The sequence below is a fragment of the Mytilus galloprovincialis genome, chromosome 13 (genome assembly GCF_965363235.1).
Source record: "Mytilus galloprovincialis chromosome 13, xbMytGall1.hap1.1, whole genome shotgun sequence".
Classification (NCBI taxonomy): domain Eukaryota; kingdom Metazoa; phylum Mollusca; class Bivalvia; order Mytilida; family Mytilidae; genus Mytilus; species Mytilus galloprovincialis.
Window position 1 is genome coordinate 29,148,927 of NC_134850.1, and position 25,108 is coordinate 29,174,034.

General features: G+C 32.4%; 1 protein-coding gene across 1 annotated transcript in view; it reads right to left on the reverse strand.

The window, feature by feature from the left end:
* The window catches only part of LOC143057900 (H(+)/Cl(-) exchange transporter 6-like), a 65,703-nt gene extending 48,141 nt beyond the window's left edge, over positions 1-17,562 (reverse strand). The window contains exons 1-15 of the mRNA XM_076231361.1: positions 17,396-17,562; positions 16,781-16,846; positions 16,279-16,347; positions 13,979-14,044; positions 9,939-10,005; positions 9,391-9,497; positions 8,907-9,033; positions 8,331-8,398; positions 7,616-7,677; positions 6,500-6,546; positions 5,373-5,458; positions 4,833-4,946; positions 3,958-4,127; positions 2,977-3,070; positions 131-266 (exon numbers count right to left, since the gene is read on the reverse strand). Of these exons, the coding sequence (XP_076087476.1) occupies positions 131-266; positions 2,977-3,070; positions 3,958-4,127; positions 4,833-4,946; positions 5,373-5,458; positions 6,500-6,546; positions 7,616-7,677; positions 8,331-8,398; positions 8,907-9,033; positions 9,391-9,497; positions 9,939-10,005; positions 13,979-14,044; positions 16,279-16,347; positions 16,781-16,846; positions 17,396-17,494 (1,378 nt within the window). The 5' untranslated portion in view covers positions 17,495-17,562. The remainder of the gene's footprint in view (positions 1-130; positions 267-2,976; positions 3,071-3,957; positions 4,128-4,832; positions 4,947-5,372; positions 5,459-6,499; positions 6,547-7,615; positions 7,678-8,330; positions 8,399-8,906; positions 9,034-9,390; positions 9,498-9,938; positions 10,006-13,978; positions 14,045-16,278; positions 16,348-16,780; positions 16,847-17,395) is intronic.
* Between the last annotated feature and the right edge of the window lie 7,546 nt (positions 17,563-25,108).

The window sequence follows — 25,108 nt, forward strand, 5'->3', positions numbered from 1 at the left end:
TCTCTTTGCCGAAAAAACGAGTATATATACTTACCTACCCAAGGTCTCCACCTTTGGGTAGGGTTTTGGTAAACCAAAATATTTTTAATTGTGGCCTGAGATTATTTGTACACAGAGCATAGTAGTTTACCTTCTTGATGAAACAACTGTTTGATTGCCTCCTCTTGTGAATTAAAGAGAAGTGTAGCCATGTCGTTATAATAACCATCTTCACAGAAGTATGTACGCACAAAGTCTTGCGTTGTTTCGTTTGTAGCGTTAATTATCTAAAAAAATATTACAAATGTTTAGACTTTTGTTTATTTGGTGTTGATTTGTCTTAAAAATTCGCTAATAAATTATTTTGTAGTCTTCCCAATATATTTACATAGTTTTATAAAACATCATTCACATAACGGGACCTTTCTAATTTGACATGATCCCTCTTTATCATTCCACGAATATTTTTTAAAAATTATTATATTAATGTGAAAAAGTTAACAAATCATTCTCCATTTATCCTTGTTAACTAAAAAAAAAAAAAAAAAAAAAATAGAAATGAAACAAAACCGTGTCCTTTGAGATGATTATGCATGATCGTGATGTTGATAAGATCATTTACAAGACCGGATCCTTCTAATTTTACAAGATCCCTTGAACCTTAACGTTGTTTATTATATACATGTGCCAAAAAAAATAATCATGCAATGTCCATTTATATTTCTTTCAGTTGTATATTTCTTTCAGCACAACGTGCGCAGCATAAAGATATATTGAGAAAAAAGAGTATCTTGTCATTCTAATCATCTTTTTCGCTGCAGTGCCACTTACTTTTCAATAAATTTAGAATTATTCTGGACAAAAGAAACGCATGTAATCTATTACTTGGCATTATTAGTAAATAATGTTATTTTAAGGAGTTCATTAATGTTAAAATTCGTCCTTCCACTCCAATAAATGTTATCGAACTGTATTCACTTTGTGAGTCGATTGAGATGACTGAGTTATCAATAAGGTTTCATTTTAGTATATATTCTTCCATTTTATACAAACACCTAAATTTTAAACAAAACCCTAACTGTTCTTGTTCTGCCTTCGTTTGAATAAATAAGTTATTAACAAACCAATTTTGTAGGTTTTGACACTGTTGTTTGATGACTGGCATAACCTTATTCCAGTACCTAAATGGCTCTTTGATATTGTGATGACTGAACATAAATCTTTTAAATCATTTTAGAAAAATGGTGTTGCTAAAACCTGATTTCATCATAGATCAGTGACCATTGATTTCGTAATTCTAGTATGGACGGACGTAGGAACATTCCAAGAATATATTTAGATTTCGGAACATTCATCCCGAATCAAAATCATAGTTGAGCTGAAATTAAAATCCTTCAACACGACCGGATTATATAGTGATGAAGATGCAAGGTTGAATTTCACCATTCACGTTTGTCTGAATTTAATGCGACTGTCATACTAGTAAGAGGTTTAGCGCTATAAAACCAGGTTCAATCCACCATTTTCTACATTTGAAAATACCTGTACCATGTCAAGAATATGACAGTTGTTGTCCATTCGTTTGATGTGTTTTGTCATTTGATTTTGCCATGTGATAAGGGACTTTCCGACTGAATTTTACTCGGAGTTCAGTATTTATGTAATTTTACTTCTAGACTACGGTTTTACCCGTGTAATGCGTATTTAGGTTGAAAGACAAACAATAAACAAATCATGTTTTTTATCAATAAAACTTGTAAGAAGCTACCCGCGATAAATACAAAATGCAAAATCAGAATTCATTGTACATATTTTTTTTATTTTCAGTTTAAATGATATTTCCACAAATGTTTTATATCACGATTCAAATACCCATCGTTAGTGTTTTTTAAAGTCCTTTGGTAGATTGTATTTCCTACGAGTCTAATAATACTTGTTAAAGAAACTATGTATATGCAAAGGGGACAAAACTTCAAAAATAAAAGGGCAGAAATCCGAAACCGTTGGTAATGACATTCAGAAATATTTTCCCCGAAATATTTCCTCAACTTACCAAATATCTACAATCTATAGGGCGAATAAGAAACAACGGTTTGCATATTACCTCTTAGGGTAGAGAGCCGTGTTGATTTGTGCTATTTGTGTAAGACAGAGAAGGGACACACAAAAAAGGTCTCCTCATTTAGTATAATAGATGAACGAATAATATCAGTTTTAGTGCACACAAAGAACTTCGTTAAGCACAACCTTGCTTTAAAATAAATATTGACATTTTGAATATAAAGGACGTCTGGAAGAACACAATTATAACTGTATTCGTAGAACAACCAAAACTGTAGATGCATATGATAAGTTTATGGTACGCTTTTCTAGAAGAATTTTGTATTTTTATATTTCATTAGTGATCATCGTGTACTAATGCAAAAAGTGAAACTCTGGTTAACTAAGAGATTCTAACCCTTACACCTAATGAATGATATGAAAAAAGAAAAACTACAAAACATTTCCAGAAAAATTCAAAACGGAATGTCCCTTATTAAATGACAAACAACTCAGATACATCAAACACACCAAACGAATGGAAAAAAATTATCATATTCCTGACTTGGTACAGACATAAACGCGTGGAATATTTTAGTGCAAGAGACATTTTCATTCTAAATTTTTCAATATCTATCTTTTTTAAAATTATGTCAGTACCAAGGCACTGGTTGCATTAAAATTGAACCGAACACGTGCGATGTCTAATTCAATATTCCATGCACTTAATACATGTAATAGATGATGGTTTATGCTAAAAAAAAATCTATGCAGTGAACAATTATTTCTTTGATAAATAGTTGTACGTGTACTTCCTTGAGATAAACATGCGTTATATTTTAAACTAGTAAAATTAATCTCTGGTCAACAATGATTCATAGTCATGCAACCCGAAAAGTGTAAGCTGTGATTGCATGTACAGTGCATTTAATCACGTGTTCCATTAAGTATGCATACCACTGTTGGAATCGCCTTACATTCTCCAAGTAACATAGAACCACCAAATGCAAATAATGCAGTGCAAGCTGAGATTAAAACTGCTTCTAAAACCCTGAAATAGATTTAACGTTAAAGGAAGCATGGAGATTAATATATACCCAAGAATATGCCACACTATGTCGCGTTCTAACTATCACATTTCCATATCCTGCGAACAGTTCGGTGTTAGAAGTTATTTATCATAGAAATGTTAACTTTTCATGTGAAATAGATGAACAGGAAATTATATTACCCCTCTTGACCTCCTACATGAGTTCACCATAAGTTTACATTAATCTTTATTAGTAGAGTTTTATACATTTAATTTGTTTCTTTCGGTCATGGTATTGTCATTAACTCGATTAAGACTTGATCATACAAAAATGACCGTTTCAGATTGAAATCTTGCTACCAGTGTTTCTTCTTCAAATCAGGGTTGCTTGGTAGTCCAAACTGTACCTTCATACTTCATTTTTTTCACAACCTGCATTTAAGGGAATGTTTGAATAAGGGGTAGTCACTCTCATTCAATACTATTTTCCCCGTATGCATTTTTTATATCTTCTACATGCTACACATAGTGTATTACAACAACTACTACTACTACTACTACTACTACTACTATGTATATGTTTTAAAACTGTTAAACTTTAGAGAACATGACATTTTTATCTTAGAACTGTGTCGTCAGGGTCTAATTTTAATTTTACAATCTGAATGTTGTAATTTGGTTGTCAATTTTTGTTCCAAGTCAGACATGTGGCAGTTGTTATTATATAACTTGATTCTACGTATGTTGGCTTTTGTGTTTCTGATGTTCCTTTGTCTTCTTCTTAAAGTTGATGTACATATTGTATTTCCTTTGGTTTAACTTTGTAACCCGGATTTGTGTTCTCTCAATCGATTTATGACTTTTGAACACTGGTATATTACTGTATTTGCTACCGATACAATCCTTACCTGACAACCTTGTGCTTCTTCTGAACATGTTTCATTCTATATTTGGTAATAAGTTTATTGAGATGATTAAACAGTGCACCCATTATGCCGCCTATAAAGCCCATAACAATAAAGACAGCCAGATCTAAAATATTCCAAAGTCGACATCCTATTCCAGTATCATTAGAACACTACAAGAAAAAGTTTTTAAGTTTTTAAGTGTTTAAGACGTTTGCAGCAAGTCAAATAATTAATTAAAAACCAATACATAATTAATAGACACCTAGAGAAATAGTTGACTGCTAAAACGTCCAGCGACAAAATATTGCGTGATTTTTAAGACAGCCTGTTGATAACCTGTATGGTTAAATAGATATAGGAAGATGTGGTGTGAGTGCCAATGAGACAATTCTCCATCCAAATAACAATTTATAAAAGTAAACCATTATAGGTCAATGTACTGCCTTCAACACGGAGCCTTGGCTCACACCGAACAAAAAGCTATAAAGAGCCCCAAAATTACTATTGTAAAACCATTCAAACGTGAAAACCAACGGTCTAATTTCAATGTTTAAACATGCTAGTTTGCAAGTCAGCAGTCACAAAAAAAACCGAATTCATTGATTGATTACTTTACGCTGCCTTTGTGAAAAACATGATCATTTACCTGCATACTTGCAAGTGAACAAAATGTAACAAGTCAGGAATATGTCAGTTGTTATCAATTCGTGTAATGTATTTTAGCCTTTGATTTTGCCATTCGATTAGGGACTTTCCGTTTTGAATTTTCCTCGGAGTTCGGTATTTTACTGTGATTTTACTTTTCTTAGACGATTACAATGGTTCACAACTTTTTTTTTATATCGTACTTGATAGAATCATAACAATAAACGTACCTTAAACACACCAAAGTTTATTAATCCTGGCAAGTAGAAAAATCCCCAATCATTACCATCAATTCCTGATAGGAAGAAATTTAATGAGTAGGTTGCTGCCATCGAACAAAAGAACTGTAAATGAAATAAAGTAAAACTCAACAGATGTAATCAAGGTGAAAGAAAGATAACTCTAATCATAATCATAAGCCTAGAACAATTTTCATGCACCAGATGTGCATTTTGACAATAAATTATTTATACTTTATCACCGATTCGGAATACGAGAGTTTCTATTATTTTAAGATTGAATACAAAACAATTGATATTACTTTAGATGAAAGAAAGAAAAAATGTAACTGTTGGATATTTACGTACTTGTTGTTTTTATTCCGGATGTTGTTGAAAAGATGCAAAAAGAAAATTTGCATAAAAACATTTATTTTTTATGAATTATTAACGTTTCAGAATCTTAATATTGATCCCAAATGAAAGGGAATTCTAAATTGTGACATGATTTCTTAGAAAAATTCAAGCCTGTCTAACAAATTTTCAACTCACTGTTCGCCAAGTTAATTTTTGGTTCCAAAAAGAGCATCCTTCCTCTAAACTAAACAGGACTCCTCCTATTGGTGCACCAAATGCAGCTGTAACAATATAGGATGAAATTTAGGTACACAGTTCCATTATGTTTTCCATTTATCTTTGTATCCAATAATTAAGCTTTTAATGATTTTTGTTTTAAACAAAACATATTTTATATGAACTAACTTTAAAAACAATAATGTGATGATCCCAACATATTGGCAATGAGGTATCGGTGAATATAAGACTCATTGGCAATCATACTACATCTTGTTTGATAAATGATTTGATAAGCAACGTATACGACCGGTTTAACATGTAGAGCAGAATTTGCTTACCATTCTGGGGTTCTTGTTGCTCAGCCTTTGTATACTGCTGTTTGTTTTTTTGGTCGTGTTTTATTTTATGTTGCCATGGTAATGTCAGTCTGCTCCCGACTAATATTAATGTGTTTGAATGTCCTTTTGGTGTCTTTCCCTTCTCTTTTAGACATATCTAATTTTATATCATTTAAATTCATAAAATTGAGAATGGAAATGGGGAATGTGTCAAAGAGACAACAACCCGACCATAGAAAAAACAACAGCAGAAGGTCACCAACAGGTCTTCATTGTAGCGAGAAATTCCCGCACCCGGGGGCGTCCTTCAGCTGACCCCTAAACAAATATATACTAGTTCAGTGATAATGAACGCCATACTAATTTCCAAATTGTACACAAGAAACTAAAATTAAAATAATACAAGACTAACAAAGGCCAGAGGCTCCTGACTTGGGACAGGCGCAAAAATGCGGCGGGGTTAAACATGTTTATGAGATCTCAACCCTCCCCCTATACCTTTAGCCAATGTAGAAAAGTAAACGCATAACAATACGCACATTTAAAATTCAGTTCAAGAGTATAACCTTTAATAGTTGTTATAGACTAAAGTGTTACATCTGAAAACAAGAATGTGTCCATACTTTAACCAAAAACTTAAACCTGAAGCGGGACAGACTAACGGACAAAATGTGGGGCATAACATGACTGCTTACATATGTTATAGTTCAATATATAAACATTGCAAGGAAAATGATCAACCAACCACGTGATCATTATTCTTACCTGCTACCCCGGCTGCTGCTCCACCAGAAACAAAATCTCTCTTGTCTCTGAAAATCAAAACTACATGTGTATTATTATTTATTATTGTTATTGTTATTATTTAAAAATCAAATCATGCAAAATCGATTAAATTACTTTTTTTTTACAGAAAAAACATTTAGACAGTCCAGACAATGAATTAGATCTTGATACAAGTTTCAGAACTTTCTAATCAATAAAGATTTCCTTTACAATGTACAAATTAACCTTTCTATGTTGTGATGTTACAATAATGTTTTAGGTTGGGTGAAGGCTGGTGCTTATTTTACAACGTTTAAAAATTCAGCAGTTTTGTGCACCTGTCCTAAGTCAGGAACCTAATGTTTAGTGGTTGTCTTTTCTTGGTGTGGTTCATAAGTGTTTCTCGTTTCTCGTTTTTTTTATATAGGTTTTCCCGTTTGAATTGTTTTACGCTAGTCATTTCTGAAGACCGTACTTTGACATATAATGGTTTACTTTTACAAATGGTATCTCAGATGGAGAATTTTGCTCATTGGCACTCATACCACATTTCCTTATATCGTAATCGATAAACATTTCGTTTACAATTAAATTTTACTGAAAATTAACACAACTGCATGGTATGTCTGTACCATGTTAAGCTATCTGGACCATGTGTTGCATTGTATGTAAAATTGAGAATGGAAATGGGGAATGTGCCAAAGAGACAACAACCCGACCATAGAAAAAAAAACAACAGCAGAAGGTCACCAACAGGTCTTCAATGTAGCGAGAAATTCCCGCACCCGGAGGCGTCCTTCAGCTGGCCCCTAAACAAATATATACTAGCTCAGTGATAATGAACGCCATACTAATTTCCAAATTGTACACAAGAAACTAAAATTAAAATAATACAAGACTAACAAAGGCCAGAGGCTCCTGACTTGGGACAGGCATTTGTTCATTCGTATCTTATGATTTGGTTGTTGGTGGTTAATGTAGTATGTTGTACTGTCAAATATTTTCTTTTATCCTTTTCATGTGTTATTATAATGATTTTTTGTCTCGTCATTTATTGTTGAGGTCGTTTTGGGAAGTATTTTTCGATGAATGAAAAAAAGTGATGCTTATACTTACCGATCAGTTCTAAAGTAACTGTATGAGTTTATGTTAACTCTTTTGAAAGCTATACTTTGAAACTGTAACGTAAAAGCAAATAATTTGTTTCTATTCAAAAAAGTTCTCAAAGCATTTAAGATATTTAAATAAGATTCAAAATGAGTAGATGTTTTCAAATCATAGTTCTTAATTTTTCGAACGCTTTTTGCATTGTTTTTTGTTCTATGCATCACTTTTACTTTTTTATTTCCCTTCAAATAACTGCAACAAATCGCAACCAATAAACAAACAAAAAACTAACTTCCAGTGTTTTTTCGTATATATTAAGAATTTATTTCGGAAAGTAAACTTCCTGTCCGCTTTTATACTTTGGCACTCATTTTGAAGTCTAAGTGACTGGTTTACGCGCTGTTTTTCAACTCTTTGCGTTGCATTGTAACTTGTTTAACAAGTTATCCTGTAATAAAACTGTATTATGATGTTCAATTGTATTTTGTTTTAATTTTGATTCGTAATCAAAATTGTCTTTTCGGGGCCTTTTATAGATGACTATGCGGTTTGGGCTTTGTTCATTGATAAAGGCCGTACGGTGACCTATAGTTATTAATTTCTGTGTCATTTTGGTCTCTTGTGGAGAGTGGTCTCATTGGCAATCATACCACATCTTCTTTTTTATATTTGTTTCCGATATTCGTATAATGTTCATGCTAAAACAGTATACTTAAGAATTTACCTGTGGTACTCCAGCACCAATTATAGCACCACTGTGAATCATAGGACCTTCTTTTCCAACAAATAACCCTGTCAATACAAAGTTGAAATAAATACGTGAACCATCAGTATTGATCATATTTTGTATATTGCAGATGAACAAATACAAATATGGAATTATAATAATATTACTGCAATATTGTTCACAAAACGAACCAATTGTGTCGGTTCACAATATAAAATATGTAGAGAGATATTATGGTTTGATTTTCAACGAGACAACTTTAGTTTGAAAACATATGATATATACAACTACACCAAGCACTCAACAATGAGCAAAACCAATACCGCATAGTAAGATATAAAAGGCCCGGATAAACCAAATGTGAATGTTTCATAAGATCGTATACATTCATTAATATCTTATATCAATATCGTTGAGGGAATTTTCAGATTTTTATACGTTTCCTTGTCTGCGCAGTGTTGCCTATTCTAGACGATCCAGTATATACTAAATGTGCTGCTCGCCATTTTTTGGGGTAAAATTAATATAAATTATTTTACTGTTATCAGGATTTTTACCTTGAGTTTAACTTACCCCCAGCCACACTAAATAGTACACCAATCGCTTTAGAAACCAAAGTTCTAAGTCTGCCAACATTTGGAATCTTTACACCGTTTAAATAGCATTTGATTTCTGGTATTCCCGAACCAGCAGCAACTGGCTAGAAAACATTTAGAAAGGTACAGAATCATTTACAGCAAATTCTCTTGAGTGTGTAAGTAAATTAAAGATAATAACTTGCTTGCTAGCTGAACCGTGAAATCATTTGTAGGTAAGGGTTACTACCCTCCTCCTTTCCTACTAGTCTAGTCATACAGACAGATAGATTAGCTATCTGTCGGACTAGTCTACTCTTAGGGTTCGACATTTAGGATCGGTGATCTGTAAAAAGGAGATATACATGGAGCTTTGTAAGTCCATAATACGTTCTCAATCTTTACTGATGACTCAGACACTACCGTTACGAGACATTTGCATGTGTAAATAAATGAGTGAAATGAAACTAGTGTGCACTCACCTCAATAATAACTAAAGAAGAGGCTATTATGCAAAATCCAACATTAAACAAAAGTAACCAAAGAAAGGAAACAACCAGACATCCATCATCCATACATTTGTATATAGCTGTGTATCTAAGGAAAATATTGCTTGCAATATTTTATTAAGGTGTGCATTCTGGATTTGAAGTTAGAGGCGTGTGTATGCGTTCATCGATCGGTTAGAGGCGAGTATTTTTTTACGTTTAATATACAAATAAAAAGGTGATATTTTTCTGATTTTAAGGAGGCATGCCCGCTTTGCCCCCGGCGGAATCCGTTCCCGGTCTTTATTTTTATAAATTAAAACAGAGAAAGGTGAATATACAAATAAACGGTATACATCGTGTATGCTGATGTAATAGTAAGTTTTGTTTATATTGTACATTTGTATTTATCATATACAAAGCGTTAAAATAACTTCTGGAAACTCGGTAGGTACTTGACGTATGTGCTTGATGATATTTCATACACAAAAAAAAGGACCATCTCCAAAGTCTATACATTACAGATTTATGTAAAAGGATACAGCTTTCTACTGAGTTGTATTTCCACTTGGTCAACAGTTTTACAACATAATCAATAAATAATGCAACCTAAAATAATAAATAGTATGAGTTATATAGCAATATATGTTTTTATTTAGGAACAAAAAACTCGGCAGATTCCGTAACTTCACCTAATAGAAGGAGAGTAGCGGAATCACCCGAGGATTGCCGATTGTTAATTTACAATGAGCATAACAACAGGGGTTGATTAACGAGTAGTACTGCTTTTATGATATTCGGGAGATACATGCATAGCAGGAGACGCTAACCCCGTCGACGTACCTATAATCATTTCGGTACCGATTATGGTACTCAGACTCAGAAATACATGATTTGGTGTTTCAAGAACACATTTTTTTCTCCGAGTACCGAGTAAAGATTTCTGACCGAAAACTATGGAACGCCACAGCTGTCTTATGTGGAACTCTGATATTACTTTATGTTGTTTTACTATTACTTGATGATATTTTGTCTTTACTTAATATGGTTTTGACATTACTTAATGATGTTTCGATATTACATGTTATGATTTCATATTGACTTGATATAGTTTTGTTATTGCTCAATATGGTTTTGTCATTACTCAATATGGTTTTGTAATTACTCGACGTGGTTGTGTCATTACTCGATGTGGTTGTGACATTAGTCAATATGGTTTTAACATTACTTGATGTGAATGTGACTTAACGTTATGTAGTTGTTTCATTACATGATGTGGTTTTGTTATTTCGTAATGATGATTTGTCTATTCTTTATATGGTTTTAACATTATGTAATGATGTTTCAAAATTTGACGGTTCTACACAACTTGATATGCGTGTTTCGTTATTTGATGTGGTCGTGTCATTCTTTGATGTGGTTATCCCATTACTTGATGAGGTAAAACCACGTGACCAATTCGGAAAAAAAAAAATGTTCTATTTTTAAACAGATTTCAATATGTCGTTTGTTTAAAGCCCTAGTTTTTGGTGGGGTTCGTGTTGCTTATTCTTTAGTTTTCTATGTTGTGTCATGTGTACTATTGTTTGTCTGTTTGTCTTTTTCATGTTTAGCCATGGCGTTGTCAGTTTATTTTCGATTTATGAGTTTGACTGTCCCTCTGGTATTTTTCGTCCCTCTTTTGTTTAATGTGCTTTGGATGGGAATCGCTATCCATTGAGTCAAAGTTCAAATTTAAGTTCAGAGTTATTTGGTATAAAAAAGGGGAACGGCAGACAATAATAAGGAAAAAAAGTACTAAAAATTTTACAGTATTTCGGACATAGTTGTGATATCCCCTAACAACTTGGTCCTGCCGTTTTTTCTCTCTTAGTTTTCAAATGGAAGCAGTATTAATTTATAATAAATTCGTAAAATATTCCGCGGAACCCTGTGTCTCGCCTGATATTGTTGATGTCAGTGCAAAAGCGTAATGTTGACCGGCTGTATATTTATCGATACATTTACCGGTAAAAACAAAATAAAAAAAAGTTTTTCTGTAGATGTTTTTTCTTGATATTGAGGACACAAATCAAAAGACTTGTACTTTATTGTTAACAAATTAGACACTTTAAATCAACTCACACTAAAGTAACAGGGAAATGGGGGAGGGGTTGGGCTCGGACTAAGCGACAAAGCATCAATACTATAAAATAAGAATTCTCCGATGTTTTTAGTGTGAATGATCATTTGAACATATACAAATATCAATCTATTATTTTTAGCAATTGAAATTTCTGATCTACCTCGCACTAATTGAAAAAAAAACTGTTTGAAATATCTGTTTCACATGTGACGACGGATATTTTCCAGTTGCCGTAACCTAAATACTGTCATCTCTTCCTCCGATGTGAACTACCAAATAAAACCAAATCACTGGGTTTGTACTTTCAAAAATAACCCGACGGGTGCCACTCGTTGAGCAGAATCTCCTTACCTTTCTTGAGCTCTTGAGCACCCGATACCCTCCCCCCCCCCCCCCCCGATAAATTTGTATTACTCAGTCATATCGATCTATTGAGTCAGTCAATTGAAACGGTTTTTTTTTAAGCCCCTGCAACTGAAAGTATATAGTTATTCCGCATACTAGTAACTCCTCCTACAATTTGAATTGTAGGAAGTTTTCTCTTTACTGTCTGTTTGTTCATATATTAAAGGTGTGCAGGTGGTCGTTTTTTTTTAAGGATTTGCTCTTTTGGGAAATAGTTAAACTTTGTCATTTTTGGGGTATAAGCGGTTAAATGTTATAGTTATTTTAAAATAACACTTTGCATCTGCGGGGCATCAATTGTGTCTCCCAGGCACAATTATATCTGAGAGAAAGTCCTAAATTGACTTTGTTATAATACAGCTACTTTAGAGAGGGGTGCGGTGGTATCACTTTGTCTAGTTTACATATTTTATTTCATGTTGTGCTGTTACACTACTGTAACAGTCCGATGTTAGGTTAGGATTTATCGGTCACATACATGTTAAACTCCGCCATGTGCACTTTCTGTATGTACCTGCCCGAGTCAGGAGCATGACGTTCAATTGTCGTCGTTGTATCATGTGTGTCATATTTGCTTTTTGTAGGTTTTGTTTATTTATAAATTATACCGTAAGTGTTTTCCTTTGATTTTCTTCACATGGTGCATGGTGTTTTTTTGTAGCTGACTATACGCTGTGGTGAAGGCTGTACGGTTGCCTAAATATGATTTCTTATACCCACTGCGTTTAGACTCTGGTGGGTAGTTGTCTCATTGGCAATTACACCACAACTTCATTTCAATTTATATGTTGCGTTTTGTATACTGTTACATTGTTTATCTTTTGTACGCATACCCCAGAGCCCTCTTTTCGGAAGCCCGAGCAAAAGCCCTTGTCCGCGATAGAAAATTTTTAATTACAAACTCATATAAGATAGCTCGAATTCAACTCGAAATCTTAATTAATCTACATGAGACTTAAATTCAAATCTCACACAAACTCTACCTCAAAAAGTGACTCAAATTGTAACTAGAAATCTACCTTTAAATGTGACTATAACTAGAAGTCCAACTCGAAACTCAATGCCAAGTAGAACTTTAATTCTAATAATGGCCTGAATTCGAAATCGAAGACTAACTCAAAGTTTAACTCAACAGTAACCCGAACTTTAATTTGAACTCTAATTCGATCGATGGCCATAATCATCCAAGGCACATACAACATGGAAATCTATCTAAAAATAGAACAGGTTTTTCCTAATTGGTCACGTGGTTTTACCTCATCAAGTAATTGGATAACCACATCAAAGAATGACACGAGCACATCAAATAATGAAACAAACACATCAAGTAGTGTAAAATTGTCAAATTTTGAAACATCATTACGTAATGTTAAAACCATATAAAGAATAGGCAAATCATCATTACGAAATAACAAAACCACATCATGTAATGAAACAACTACATAACGTTAAGTCACATTCACATCTAGTAATGTTAAAACCACATTGACAAATGACATAACCACATCGAGTAAAGACACAACCACATCGAGTAATGACAAAACCATATTGAGTAATGACAAAACCATATTGAGCAATGACAAAACTATATCAAGTCAATACGAAATCATAACGTGTAATATCGAAACATCAATAAGTAATGTCAAAACCATATTAAGTAAAGACAAAATATCATCAAGTAATAGTAAAACAACATAAAGTAATATCAGAGTTCCACATAAGACAGCTGTGGCGTTCCATAGAAAACCCCGATCTCGCTCCTTTTGGGGTTCATGCGAGTCTATATAGGTTTTTTTTTGCTACCTATACTTGTCTTCTTAATCGATTTATGACATTTAAACATAAAATAAGTATTCAGATAAAAAATACTCAATAATTTGCGTTCAGAATCAATCCTCAAGAATTTGTCTCTTTCGATTTTGATGCCTTCACGAAGTGTAACATTTGAATATAACGTGTTTAATGTTTCATGGCCTTCGTGTTTTATACAATGTAGTTGCTGCAGTGACTTGTCAATTATCAAATAACATATGCACACTAAAATAAACTTACAAGTCCTGTGAATATTCCGACAAGTAACGTGACCGTCCATTGTATAAACTCTACTTTCCTCGCTGACTATAGAAATAGAAACATAAATATATAAATTTGAGAATGGAAATCGTACAAATGGACGTCCTAAACTCCAAAACATATAAATGAACTAGAATTAAAGAAACAAACAAAAGACTAACAAAGACCAGAAGCTTCTGACTTGTAACAGGAACAATAATGCGGCGGGGTTAAACATGTTTTTGTCAGTTCCCATATTATTGGTTGTGTATAGGTATATGAAGATGTAGTATGAGTGCTAATGAGACAACTTTCCATCCAAGTTACAATTTACCGAACAGCAAGCTATAAAGGGCCCCAAAATGACTAGTTCTAAACCATTCAAACAGAAAAACCAACGAGAACCACTTATGAACCACATCTACTTCTAAACTCATACAATAAATTACCTTCCATCATTACCAAACTGAACAAAGAAATAACACGACGGGTGTCGTATACCGTGCAAGAAATGCTTACCCTTCCGGAGCATCTGATTTCACTTCCGGTTTTTAGTGGACTTCGTGTTGTTTCTCACTATTATTTGTAACTGTTGATGAAAATGTCGTTTGGTTTTATAGGTCTTTGTTTACTCTTTTGTTTTGATTGTTTGATTTTGTCTTAAATAGCGCTAAACATATATTAACCATGAAAATATATATATAGCTGATGGCTGTATTACTTTCCGTTATTTTTATGACCATCCTTAACCTTTAATTGTAATACTTTACATCAATAGCTATATTAGTATAGCTAATGGCTATCCATTTTCTTTAACATTAAAATGACCACTGTCCTTTGGTGATTTGTAGATACATGTAGTTGAAGTCATGGCAATCATACCACATCTCCTTATCTTTTTTTTAAATCTTGTGCTTCGAATTCGATCTGAATACACCCTTCAAATATTCTTTGTTCAACTGGTTTAGCGTTTACCAGCTTTCTGGTATTAACAAATTATGTTCCAGAAAATCATTAAAGTGAAAATGCTCGTTTTCAAATAATCTTTTAACGTTTGAAATTTTCATCAGAGGTTAATTTGGGATAATGGTGAAATTTGAATTATGGTTTTATTATTTTCAAATAATCTTTTAACGTTTGAAATTTTCATCAGAGGTTAATTTGGGATAATGGTGAAATTTGAATTATGGTTTTATTATTTTCAAATAATCTTTTAACGTTTGAAATTTTCATCAGAGGTTAATTTGGGATAATGGTGAAATTTGAATTATGGTTTTATTATTTTCAAATAATCTTTTAACGTCTGAAATTTTCATCAGAGGTTAATTTGGGATAATGGTGAAATTTGAATTATGGTTTAATTATTTTCAAATAATCTTTTAACGTCTGAAATTTTCATCAGAGGTTAATTTGGGATAATGGTGAAATTTGAATTATGGTTTTATTATTTTCAAATAATCTTTTAACGTCTGAAATTTTCATCAGAAGTTAATTTGGGATAATGGTGAAATTTGAATTATTGTTTTGGTCTTTTATTCTTTGTTAAGGTGGTACCTAACACTACAGGGAGATAACTCTGTAAAATCAGCCAAACGTTTTAATAACGTTGTGTTGTAAAGGGAATATTAAGCTTCTTAATGATCAAAATTGGTGTTTGTCAATCTGCTATATAACCAGTGTAATTTTTCTGACAAAACGGTTGGTTCAAAATTTTTTAAATTTTTATATTTTTGCTAAAGTGTCAAAGTAAATGCTTTGACAAAATTTTATAAAAATTAAACGAGCCAAATTAATTTTAGTGAAAGTGTTGGGTACCACCTTAAGCTGCATTTTCATTTCTGTGTATGTGAAAGTCTAGCTCCTAATGAATAAAACGAACTAGTAATTCAGTTTTAGAATTTCCAATGTTTTAGTGTCACAACTTCGATTGTGTATTTTGAGGTTCTTATAAATCTTTAATTGTATTGTGTACATGTAATTGGCGTACATTTTCCCTCTTTTTTCAGTGGATGTCGTTTGCTGTTGTGGTTCATAAGTTTTTTGCGTTTTTATATAGATTAGACCGTTGTTTGAACGGTTTTATACTAGTCATTTTTGGGGCCCTTTATGGCTTGCTGTTCGGTGTGAGCCAAGACTCCGTATTGAAGACCAAATATTGACCTATAATGCTTTATTTTCACAAATTGTGAATTGGATTGAGAGTCGTCTCACTGGCACTCATACTACATCTTCTTATATCAATGTAACCAACGTATTAGTTTTCTTCAATTTCATGTATCATGTATAAGTCAAAGGCTTACCTGTCTGTCATGTAAACTATCACAGTATTCCCCAAAAGGCTCATTATAACACTTGTCATAATTCAAACTCTAAAAAATAAAGATATCAATGTTTTCAGGTAAAAACTGCGCATATAACATTTAAAGATACTGAATTAACCACTTTCATAACTGATTATGAAATTTCGGGAAAACAGGCAAAGAGAACAATCTAAATTATGCAAAATATTTTTGTAATGATATTGAAAATATATATTATGTTTCAAATAAATTGTCTTCCCAGGCAAAAGACTAGTTTGCAGAAGAAAAAAATGCAGGACGTCAATTTATGTATTGAAAAGTCAGGATAAACTAACAAAACAATGTAAGACCGAATAGAGTGAAAAATAAAAAAAGGCAGGATAGTGATTACAGCAAAAAAATAAATGCAGGTTAAAATGTTTCATCCTAGCCCCCCCTAAAAATTAAATGGTACTCCCTAATAACACCTAAATATTCAGTAGAATAATCTGACACAATTTACCTCATAATCTTTTCGAGGCAGTTCTCCGTTATTATGGAATCTGTTGACCACGTGACCACTTTCCTCCTGAAAATATTTGGATGAACCAAAGAAATTTCTTGTAATCAATAATAAAACAAAAACTATATCTTTATCTATTATCAGAAGTCCATTACTAGACGTCTAGTAATGGACTTCTGCTATTATAGATTGTGTTTGTTTAACGTTCAGTGGTAAATATTTCTTGCATATTAAGGACGGGAACCGTTTAACAGATTCTCGATTAAAGGCGCTAAATTTAGACTATCAAATGAAATAGAAGATGCTTGAAAGGGACAGAAATGTAGTCTTACAAAAAGAAAAGTCCCCACGTCCCGACTTTAATCATTGTTTTACTGTTGGCCGACGGAAGTCCATATTTTGATACCCAAGTAAAACTTGGGGTTCCCCTAAAGTAAATCAGGCATTACTATAACATTACATAAACACAACAGCAGTATTTACTCAGCATCATGCTTGTTAATATCAAGTACAAACGGCAAAGCATAAATGTTGTATGCACTTATATGATACTTATTTACTTCGTAAACATTACAAAAGGGGGCGTTTCTTAACAAAAATAAACATATACATTACGTGATTTGCATATCTCTCAAGTTCAGCATCACTTGATCTTGGATAATTAACAAGACCATGTGAATCCTCGTCTCCACGGCAACAACACTTAAAATCCATTCGATCAATCACTTAACAAAGTTAATTGTTGACATAATCTTCGGATATATATTATCTCCATTCAAATGATAACTATCCGAAGATGTTAAAATTATTAGAGTTATCTTTCGTTGTACAGTTATAAACGACATTAACAATGTCTATGGAGATTAATATTTCAGTTATATCTTTATTGACCAAAGTCATAACAACTATAGGCAAACAACATTTAAACTACACAAAATATACCTAGATAGCAGAAGGAAGTGTGAAATATAATTACAGCATGTTAGATCTCAACTTTTGTGCACGAAATATAGATTTACCCAAATTACACAATTCTCAGAAACTATTAGAACTCATTAATTGTATATGTTTATACATAGAAGGTTTTCTCCAATAATATTGTTTTATAAAATTAGATTTGAGACCATGATAAGTAGGACATTTTAAAATGAAATGCATCTCATCTTCAATGTCATTTTTACAAAAACTACATAGTCTATTACTTCTTGGAATTGCAGAATAGCGTCCAAATTATATAGCTATATCATGACTACGAAGTAAACCAGTATTTAAAAATTCGACATTTTCTGGTGTGCAATACAAGTAATGGCAATCTACCTAGCTCATAATACACCATGACATTACTAGAAAAGCAGTTCAGATGAGGGTACGGAATCGGCCGAGTTGAGACGAATGATGATGCATGTTGATGTTTCGGAAATTCTATAATCACGTATCCCTCTGGAAGGTGGTATTAAAAATATATTGGTGATACGAGGATGATACCGATGCAGAGGCGGATTTTTCAGAAAAATTTGGTTGGTTATATAGGGAATTACTGAAGCGTGACGGAATCCCCCCTTTAGGCAGTCAGTGGGCCCCCTCTTATAAAAATTTCTAGATCCGCCACTGCGATGTGTATATCAAATTAGGACTTATATTTAATTTTTAAACAAGACACCTTCGAACCGTATAAGATAGTTTTTAAAGTGTTATATGATGTACGGAGAGCTTGGCACTCTCTTTCTTGAGACCAAGGATTTAATACCCCTATTTTAATCAGACGTGGCTGCGTATTTATACATCCAGCCTAGAAAAAACGGCAGTCCTTCCTTTTATAAAAAAAATAAAATAAATCAAAAATAATTATTCTTCATTTTTGAAGCAATACCAATAAATGAAGAAATTTAACTGCTGACACTGATGCAGTGTAAAATTCAATGTTATTACGCATTGAAGCGTAATAAAAGGTCCTTGGAACGATTCGCACCTACTGCATCACGCATGAAATTATTTATATATAGAACTTATATCATTTTCAAACATAAGATAACTAGGACTGACGTTTAGAAAAAAAACTTACAAATTATTACTCTCGAAAAAAAAAATATCGGTAGATTTTTACACATGTTGTCAAGGACCTTAGAACGATATAAAATAGACATTGGAAACGGTGATTGTGTTAAAGAGACAACAACTCGACCAAAGAGTAAAACAACAGCCGAAGGACACAAATAGGTCTTCCTCACAGCGAGAAGATCCCGAACTCGGAGGCGAACTTCAACTACCCCCTAAACAAATAGTTATACATGCATTTAATTATATTGATAGTACACTAACCCATTGCAGTCAATGTGACCTATTTTGCAATCTAGCAATTAGAACCCATCCTATATTGATTGGTTGATTGTTGTTTTCTAAGGTAAAGTGGCAAATATCTGTGAATGGAGAAGCATGTCATCTTCTTTGCACGTTAAAAACGCTTTCAATAACTCTTTGGTGGGTCCGTGGGTGGCTCCTTGTAAGTTAAAATGTCTGTCTTTACTAAAATATAGCTGTTACCCTAATTTCTCAATGGCAGTTCAATTTCCCGACAGACGACCTCTATTACAAGACCTACCTATAATCTTTATTTTAAACTAATTCTTGTCCTGAACATATATTTTCCACTGGACCAATCAACCAATCTTTGATACGTTACAATGTATCCTTGTTTTGTTTTTACTTGTGTTTTTTTTTTTTGTTATCTGTTATGTCGTGTTTTTGTTATCTATTATGTCGTGTTTTTGTTATCTATTATGTCGTGTTTTTGTAATCTATTATGTCGTGTTTTTGTAATCTATTATGTCGTGTTTTTGTTATCTATTATGTCGTGTTTTTGTAATCTATTATGTCGTGTTTTTGTTATCTATTATGTCGTGTTTTTGTTATCTATTATGTCGTGTTTTTGTAATTTTTTATGTCGTGTTTTTGTAATCTATTTTGTCGTGTTTTTGTTATCTATTATGTCGTGTTTTTGTAATCTATTATGTCGTGTTTTTGTAATCTATTATGTCGTGTTTTTGTAATCTATTATGTCGTGTTTTTGCAATCTATTATGTCGTGTTTATAGAATAAAGTGTTTTCCTTTACTTCACTTTTTTTTTTATTGAAAATACAAACAACCACATTCTAAATTGACAGATCTAATCAAAATGATGAATAATTCACTAGAAAAAAATGCGAAAATTAAAACGCGTTATAACTTAAGTCGATAAGGGAGACTTCGTATGAGGTTCTTATGTACGGACAGTCAACCTTAACCAATATTACATAAATTAAGAGGTCAATGACCGACGCAAACATAACAAAAATCCGTGGGTATCACCTTAGGGACATTCTTGTCATACTTGATTTTATTTTACTATAGGTTTGAAAAAGAAACAAAGTTTTATTTAAATTATTGTTAAACTTTGATGGGTTTAAGCAGTACGTGTAGTCACTTTTCAGTATTCGATACCCTGAAGTGTTCCATTCGCAATTATGAAACCTTTTATTGTGAAGATGCTTTCTCCATTTTTGCATCACTTTGTTATAAAAATAAAATTGACATTAAACCTTGTTTTCAAGTTCAAAATTTTAACGTCAGTTTCAATCTCGATTTATTGACTTTAACTTGAAATAAGGACTTAGATAAATCGAATTTTCTATATTCAAAGTCGAAATTCTGAGTTTTCAAAAGTCGAAATTTTTAGCTTCAAAAAGTAGAAATTTTAAGATTTTAAAAGTCATAATTTCAAGATTTGAAACGTCAAAATGTTGAGTTTTAAAGATTTTCAATGTCAACATTTTAACTTTGGGAAAAAGTTCAATGATAATTTAATGTTTCTATATCCGTAATACGCTTTCGTACTGTACTTTGCAGTACCGGGATGTTTAATATGAAACGTAATGCACTCTGTTTTCATTTAGGAATCTTTGAATCCCCATTGGTGAAGGCATATTATAAAGTTTAGCTGCTGAACCTACTTTGCTTGCTCTCGTTTTCATTTACAAGCATATGCAAGTTCAGAGAGGGGAACACCAGCCTCGGCTGGAGTTTTAACTCACAACCAAGTGTTGACAATAGATGCATAATTATTGTTTATACCATTCAGTCACCGACGACTCTCCATTGCAGATTAACTTTGGCCTAAATTCCCAGTTTCAAAAATACAAAATCAGAAACATTTCATATGTCTATAAGTATTGCTACTTTCTATTTATTGTTTCCAGTACTTTTTCTCAGCCTTCTTTACTTCTTAATAAAGCTGGCTTGAGGCCATAGCCTGTTTGAATAGCGGCTAAGAAATGGTTGAATACATCGACCATCAATGTGTTTCAAAACTTAAATACATGCACATAGCACTTGTCTGGCGGACTATAACTAGACTTTTTAGAACCACAGTTTTCTTATGCCACTTACGCATTTCTAAATGAGTCTAGAAATATACAGAAGTAGTCGATATTTACTTTTTGCAGGATTAGTCAATTGGTTTAATCATAATACGTTTGAAAAGATTCCATTAATCCCATTACATAAAAAAAATATATCTCCGTGGATGCAAATACTTCATCTGCAGGTCGAACAATGGCATTTAAAGAATTTGTTAAACATATGTCCGATATTTGTGTCGGGCATATAATGAATTCCCTGGTTTCTGCAGTGTAGTAGATTTTTGTTTGTCAATCCTTTGTTTCTTAACAGTGACTTTACAGAGAGTTTATTTTTTAATATAACCCTGTTAGCTACTCTACGCAGAACTCGTTGCAGGATTTAAGATTTTCTTTATTCCCTAATTCTTTGTTCCTTTGTTACTGCTTCCCAATTATGAACTTTCTATTTCTATATACGTAGCAATATTCCAGTAGCCGGAGTATATCATATCATCTCCCAATTGATATGATATTCCTGGGTTTTTATTTCCTATCATGATTTCCTTGATACTGAGGAGGTTGCTGCTCAAAAGGAAGCTATTTAACCAAGAGTTCCAAATGGTGAAGTTGAAGTCATACCTTCATAAATTGTACAGACGCCATCACGAATGATTGACCGTTATGGAATATCCGTTCCACATATGATATCGGATATGTTTCTTAAGTCACAACTACAATCCTGTTCCCTTTTGAAGAATGTGACCTACCGAATTATACTATTTTCGGGTTTGTTATAAAATAAGCAACAGTCTTTAGTTTTTAAGTGGTCGTCCACTAAAAAAAAAGTTTGGATTTACTACATTATTGAAAAAGTTGATATGAGATTGATACACAACAAAAAAATGTATTTAGTGTCACAAAGTTGTAAATAATTGACGTCATTGTTGAAACATTTTTTCTTATTTAAAAAAATATCCAACATTATCAACAAGACGTTACAGGTTAACTAACTGAAAAAACATTTCAGATTATATAAATTATCACAAATGTCTAGCTTTTTTTCAGAAACGCTTTATATACTGTACACTATGTTTCGTATTGTCACAGAAAATCAAATAACTTTTTATCAATTATCACCCAGCCTTTTTCGTAAATTTGGTAATTTAAAGACAAATTATAAAATACATTTTTTTCATCTTTACCTATTGATATACTTTTCACATAGGTATACATTTTAGTCATGTATATAAATATTTATCTGAACTGGCCAGCTGTTGTCCCGAGCAGTGAACTCGGAAAATAAATCTAAGTAAAGCATACCCATTTGTGTATCATAAAACAGATTTATAAATTTTGTATATATGGCCTGTAAGCTATTTGTGTTGGCAAGAATTCAAACTTACAATCTCGCTTAAATGTCTAGTATTTACTTTTCCCATAAGTAAATTTAGATAAAGCGGACTTCAGTTTTATGTCTGACACGAGTTCACCCAATCTGAAATTTTAATCTTTTGGGAAAATATCACCTCACATATATTCTGATAGATTTAATATTCTAATGAAAGAAATGGGATTTATAGAATGGCTATTTACTGATATACCGTATGACTTATGTACATAGTTTTCATGGCCGCCTTAGTTGGTTTAAAATGAAAAATGCCTTTCCTTCGTTTTAATACGAAATGTCTGCGGTTTTTATGGTATAGGATAATAAGATATATATACATATCATATTCAGATAGGAGCGAGTCTACGTCTACATTTTAAATTAAGCTTCATAAAATATATTAAATCTCTTCTCTCCATTGTGAATAAGTGTCAGTGACGATCGTTCATTTTATTACAAGTTTCACTTAAAAACTTGATCAATTGCAAGTTTTTATTACTTAAAAAAGTATACTTTTATATATACGACGCTAAACTCGTTGATTTCTCATTGTGTTTTAGTAAAAATAAATCATATAACATGCCTATATAGGTAGTAAGTGATGGACTTCTTCACGACCGGCGTGGAACAAGTTTGAACTGCGTTTTTTCCACGTTATTTGAACTCAAGTGGATAATTGTCTCGTCCGGGCAATCGTAACACATTTCCTTATTTCTATAGACAACAGCTCAACTACAAAAACCATTTAAAAGAGTTGTCAATGGAGTTTTTGAACATGAATATAGTGTCATACTCTCATCAAACATGACAGAGATTAATGCATAAACTTGGAAATAATATAACTGCATACGTGATTGCATGCACAGTCCGAAATCAAAAGTATGTTTAAGAATAGCAATTAACGTCTCAAAAATCAAAATAACAATATTTTTCACATCTACCGTTTGATATCTATCTGACAGAAAATACGGAACAACTTCAATGTGACATCAACTTAACGACAAAAGTCATCTAAATTGCAATATGCAGTTAAAAAAAAAAGCTCAAAGGATATGGAGTATCCATCGTTGACACCAATTGGTCAGTACATGTATAAAGAAGTCCTTCACATCCTTTTTTTCTGGTTTAGGCGTTCCCGATGGCGGTAAAGTCAGAAAAGCGCTTCTGACGCACTGCACTAATACATGTACTAGTAGGCATTAGTCACAACTCGGCCGATTCCGTACCTTCATCAGGGTGGCGGTTTTACCCGAGGATTGCTGATTGTTATAGAGTGTTTTTTTTCCATATATAGAGTATCTAACAATAGACAGGTGTCATCACAATACGTCAAGCTGTATATATCGGTTCACTTCATGCACAAATGTGTAAAGCAACATGTATATTTACAACAGTAATGTGTCCCCCTCTTTTTCAACAAAAGAAATAGATTCGCTCAATATGTCTTGCGTGTCTGTTAAACTTAGCGATTAGAAACATAATAATAATTCCAAAATAGTATTATGAAAATTACAGTAAAACATATTTCGTGTTTTCTTATACATTTAATTGAAAATTTCTCCCAAGATGCAAAAGTTTTATTTAACCTAATGCATACAAATGGTGCATATTATTAAACTGTTCGCTGATTAAATATTGCATGTTTAGAAACATAAAGTAAGAAATTTAAACAACTTCAAACAAATATTAAACTTAAAAATATTTTCTTAAATCACTTCAAAATGCATTATCCAAATAACATGTTACAACGTATCTTGATTTGTACAATGTATGCACTGCACACTTTTTCACGATGTTAATTCTTGACCCATCATGTCTTGATGCACTTACAAGTAGTTGTCAACTTTATATTATCGTTCTTATTATGACGATTTTGTATATGAATATATATCAGAAGTCAATATGACATATTATCTGCCCTTTGACAGTTTAATGATTCTTACACGGGTCAAATGCAGGCTTTCTGTCGTCAATTGTCAAATTCTTCAGACATAATATTTTAGTAGATCAAGAAACTAAACATTTAACTATTATTTAAACTAATATTTGCTCAATAAAAACTCTCCTATTTGTCAGCGTTTGACACCAACTTGAGACTTCAAGCTTAAACATATACGAATTCACTTTTTTATTTATTTATCTTGAAATCTTGAAATTCATAAAAAAAAATCGCTTTTTTTTAAATAGCAAATGTAAATAGCAAAGATTTTTATTTTACAGAAGTCCCTCTAAACAAATACTTAGAAATCACCAGTAAAGTCGCATAATTTTTTAATTATATATTGGTATTCACATCCGTAAAATTTCCGGTATGATATCTATTTCAGTTTTATGAATATGCATTTTCATAATACGTCATGAAACATTCACCCGTAAATAATTGACATGTTATATAAACATCTAAAAAAATGAGGAAATGACTAACAATTCTAAAGAAGAAAAGACTGACAAAAACTATTTTTATTTGGATGAAAAGATTTCGTTTCTTTTGGAACAATTCCAAATTTCATATTAAACATTGGGCCACACTCAATTTAAAGCGTATTATATATCTATCATAAAGTTTG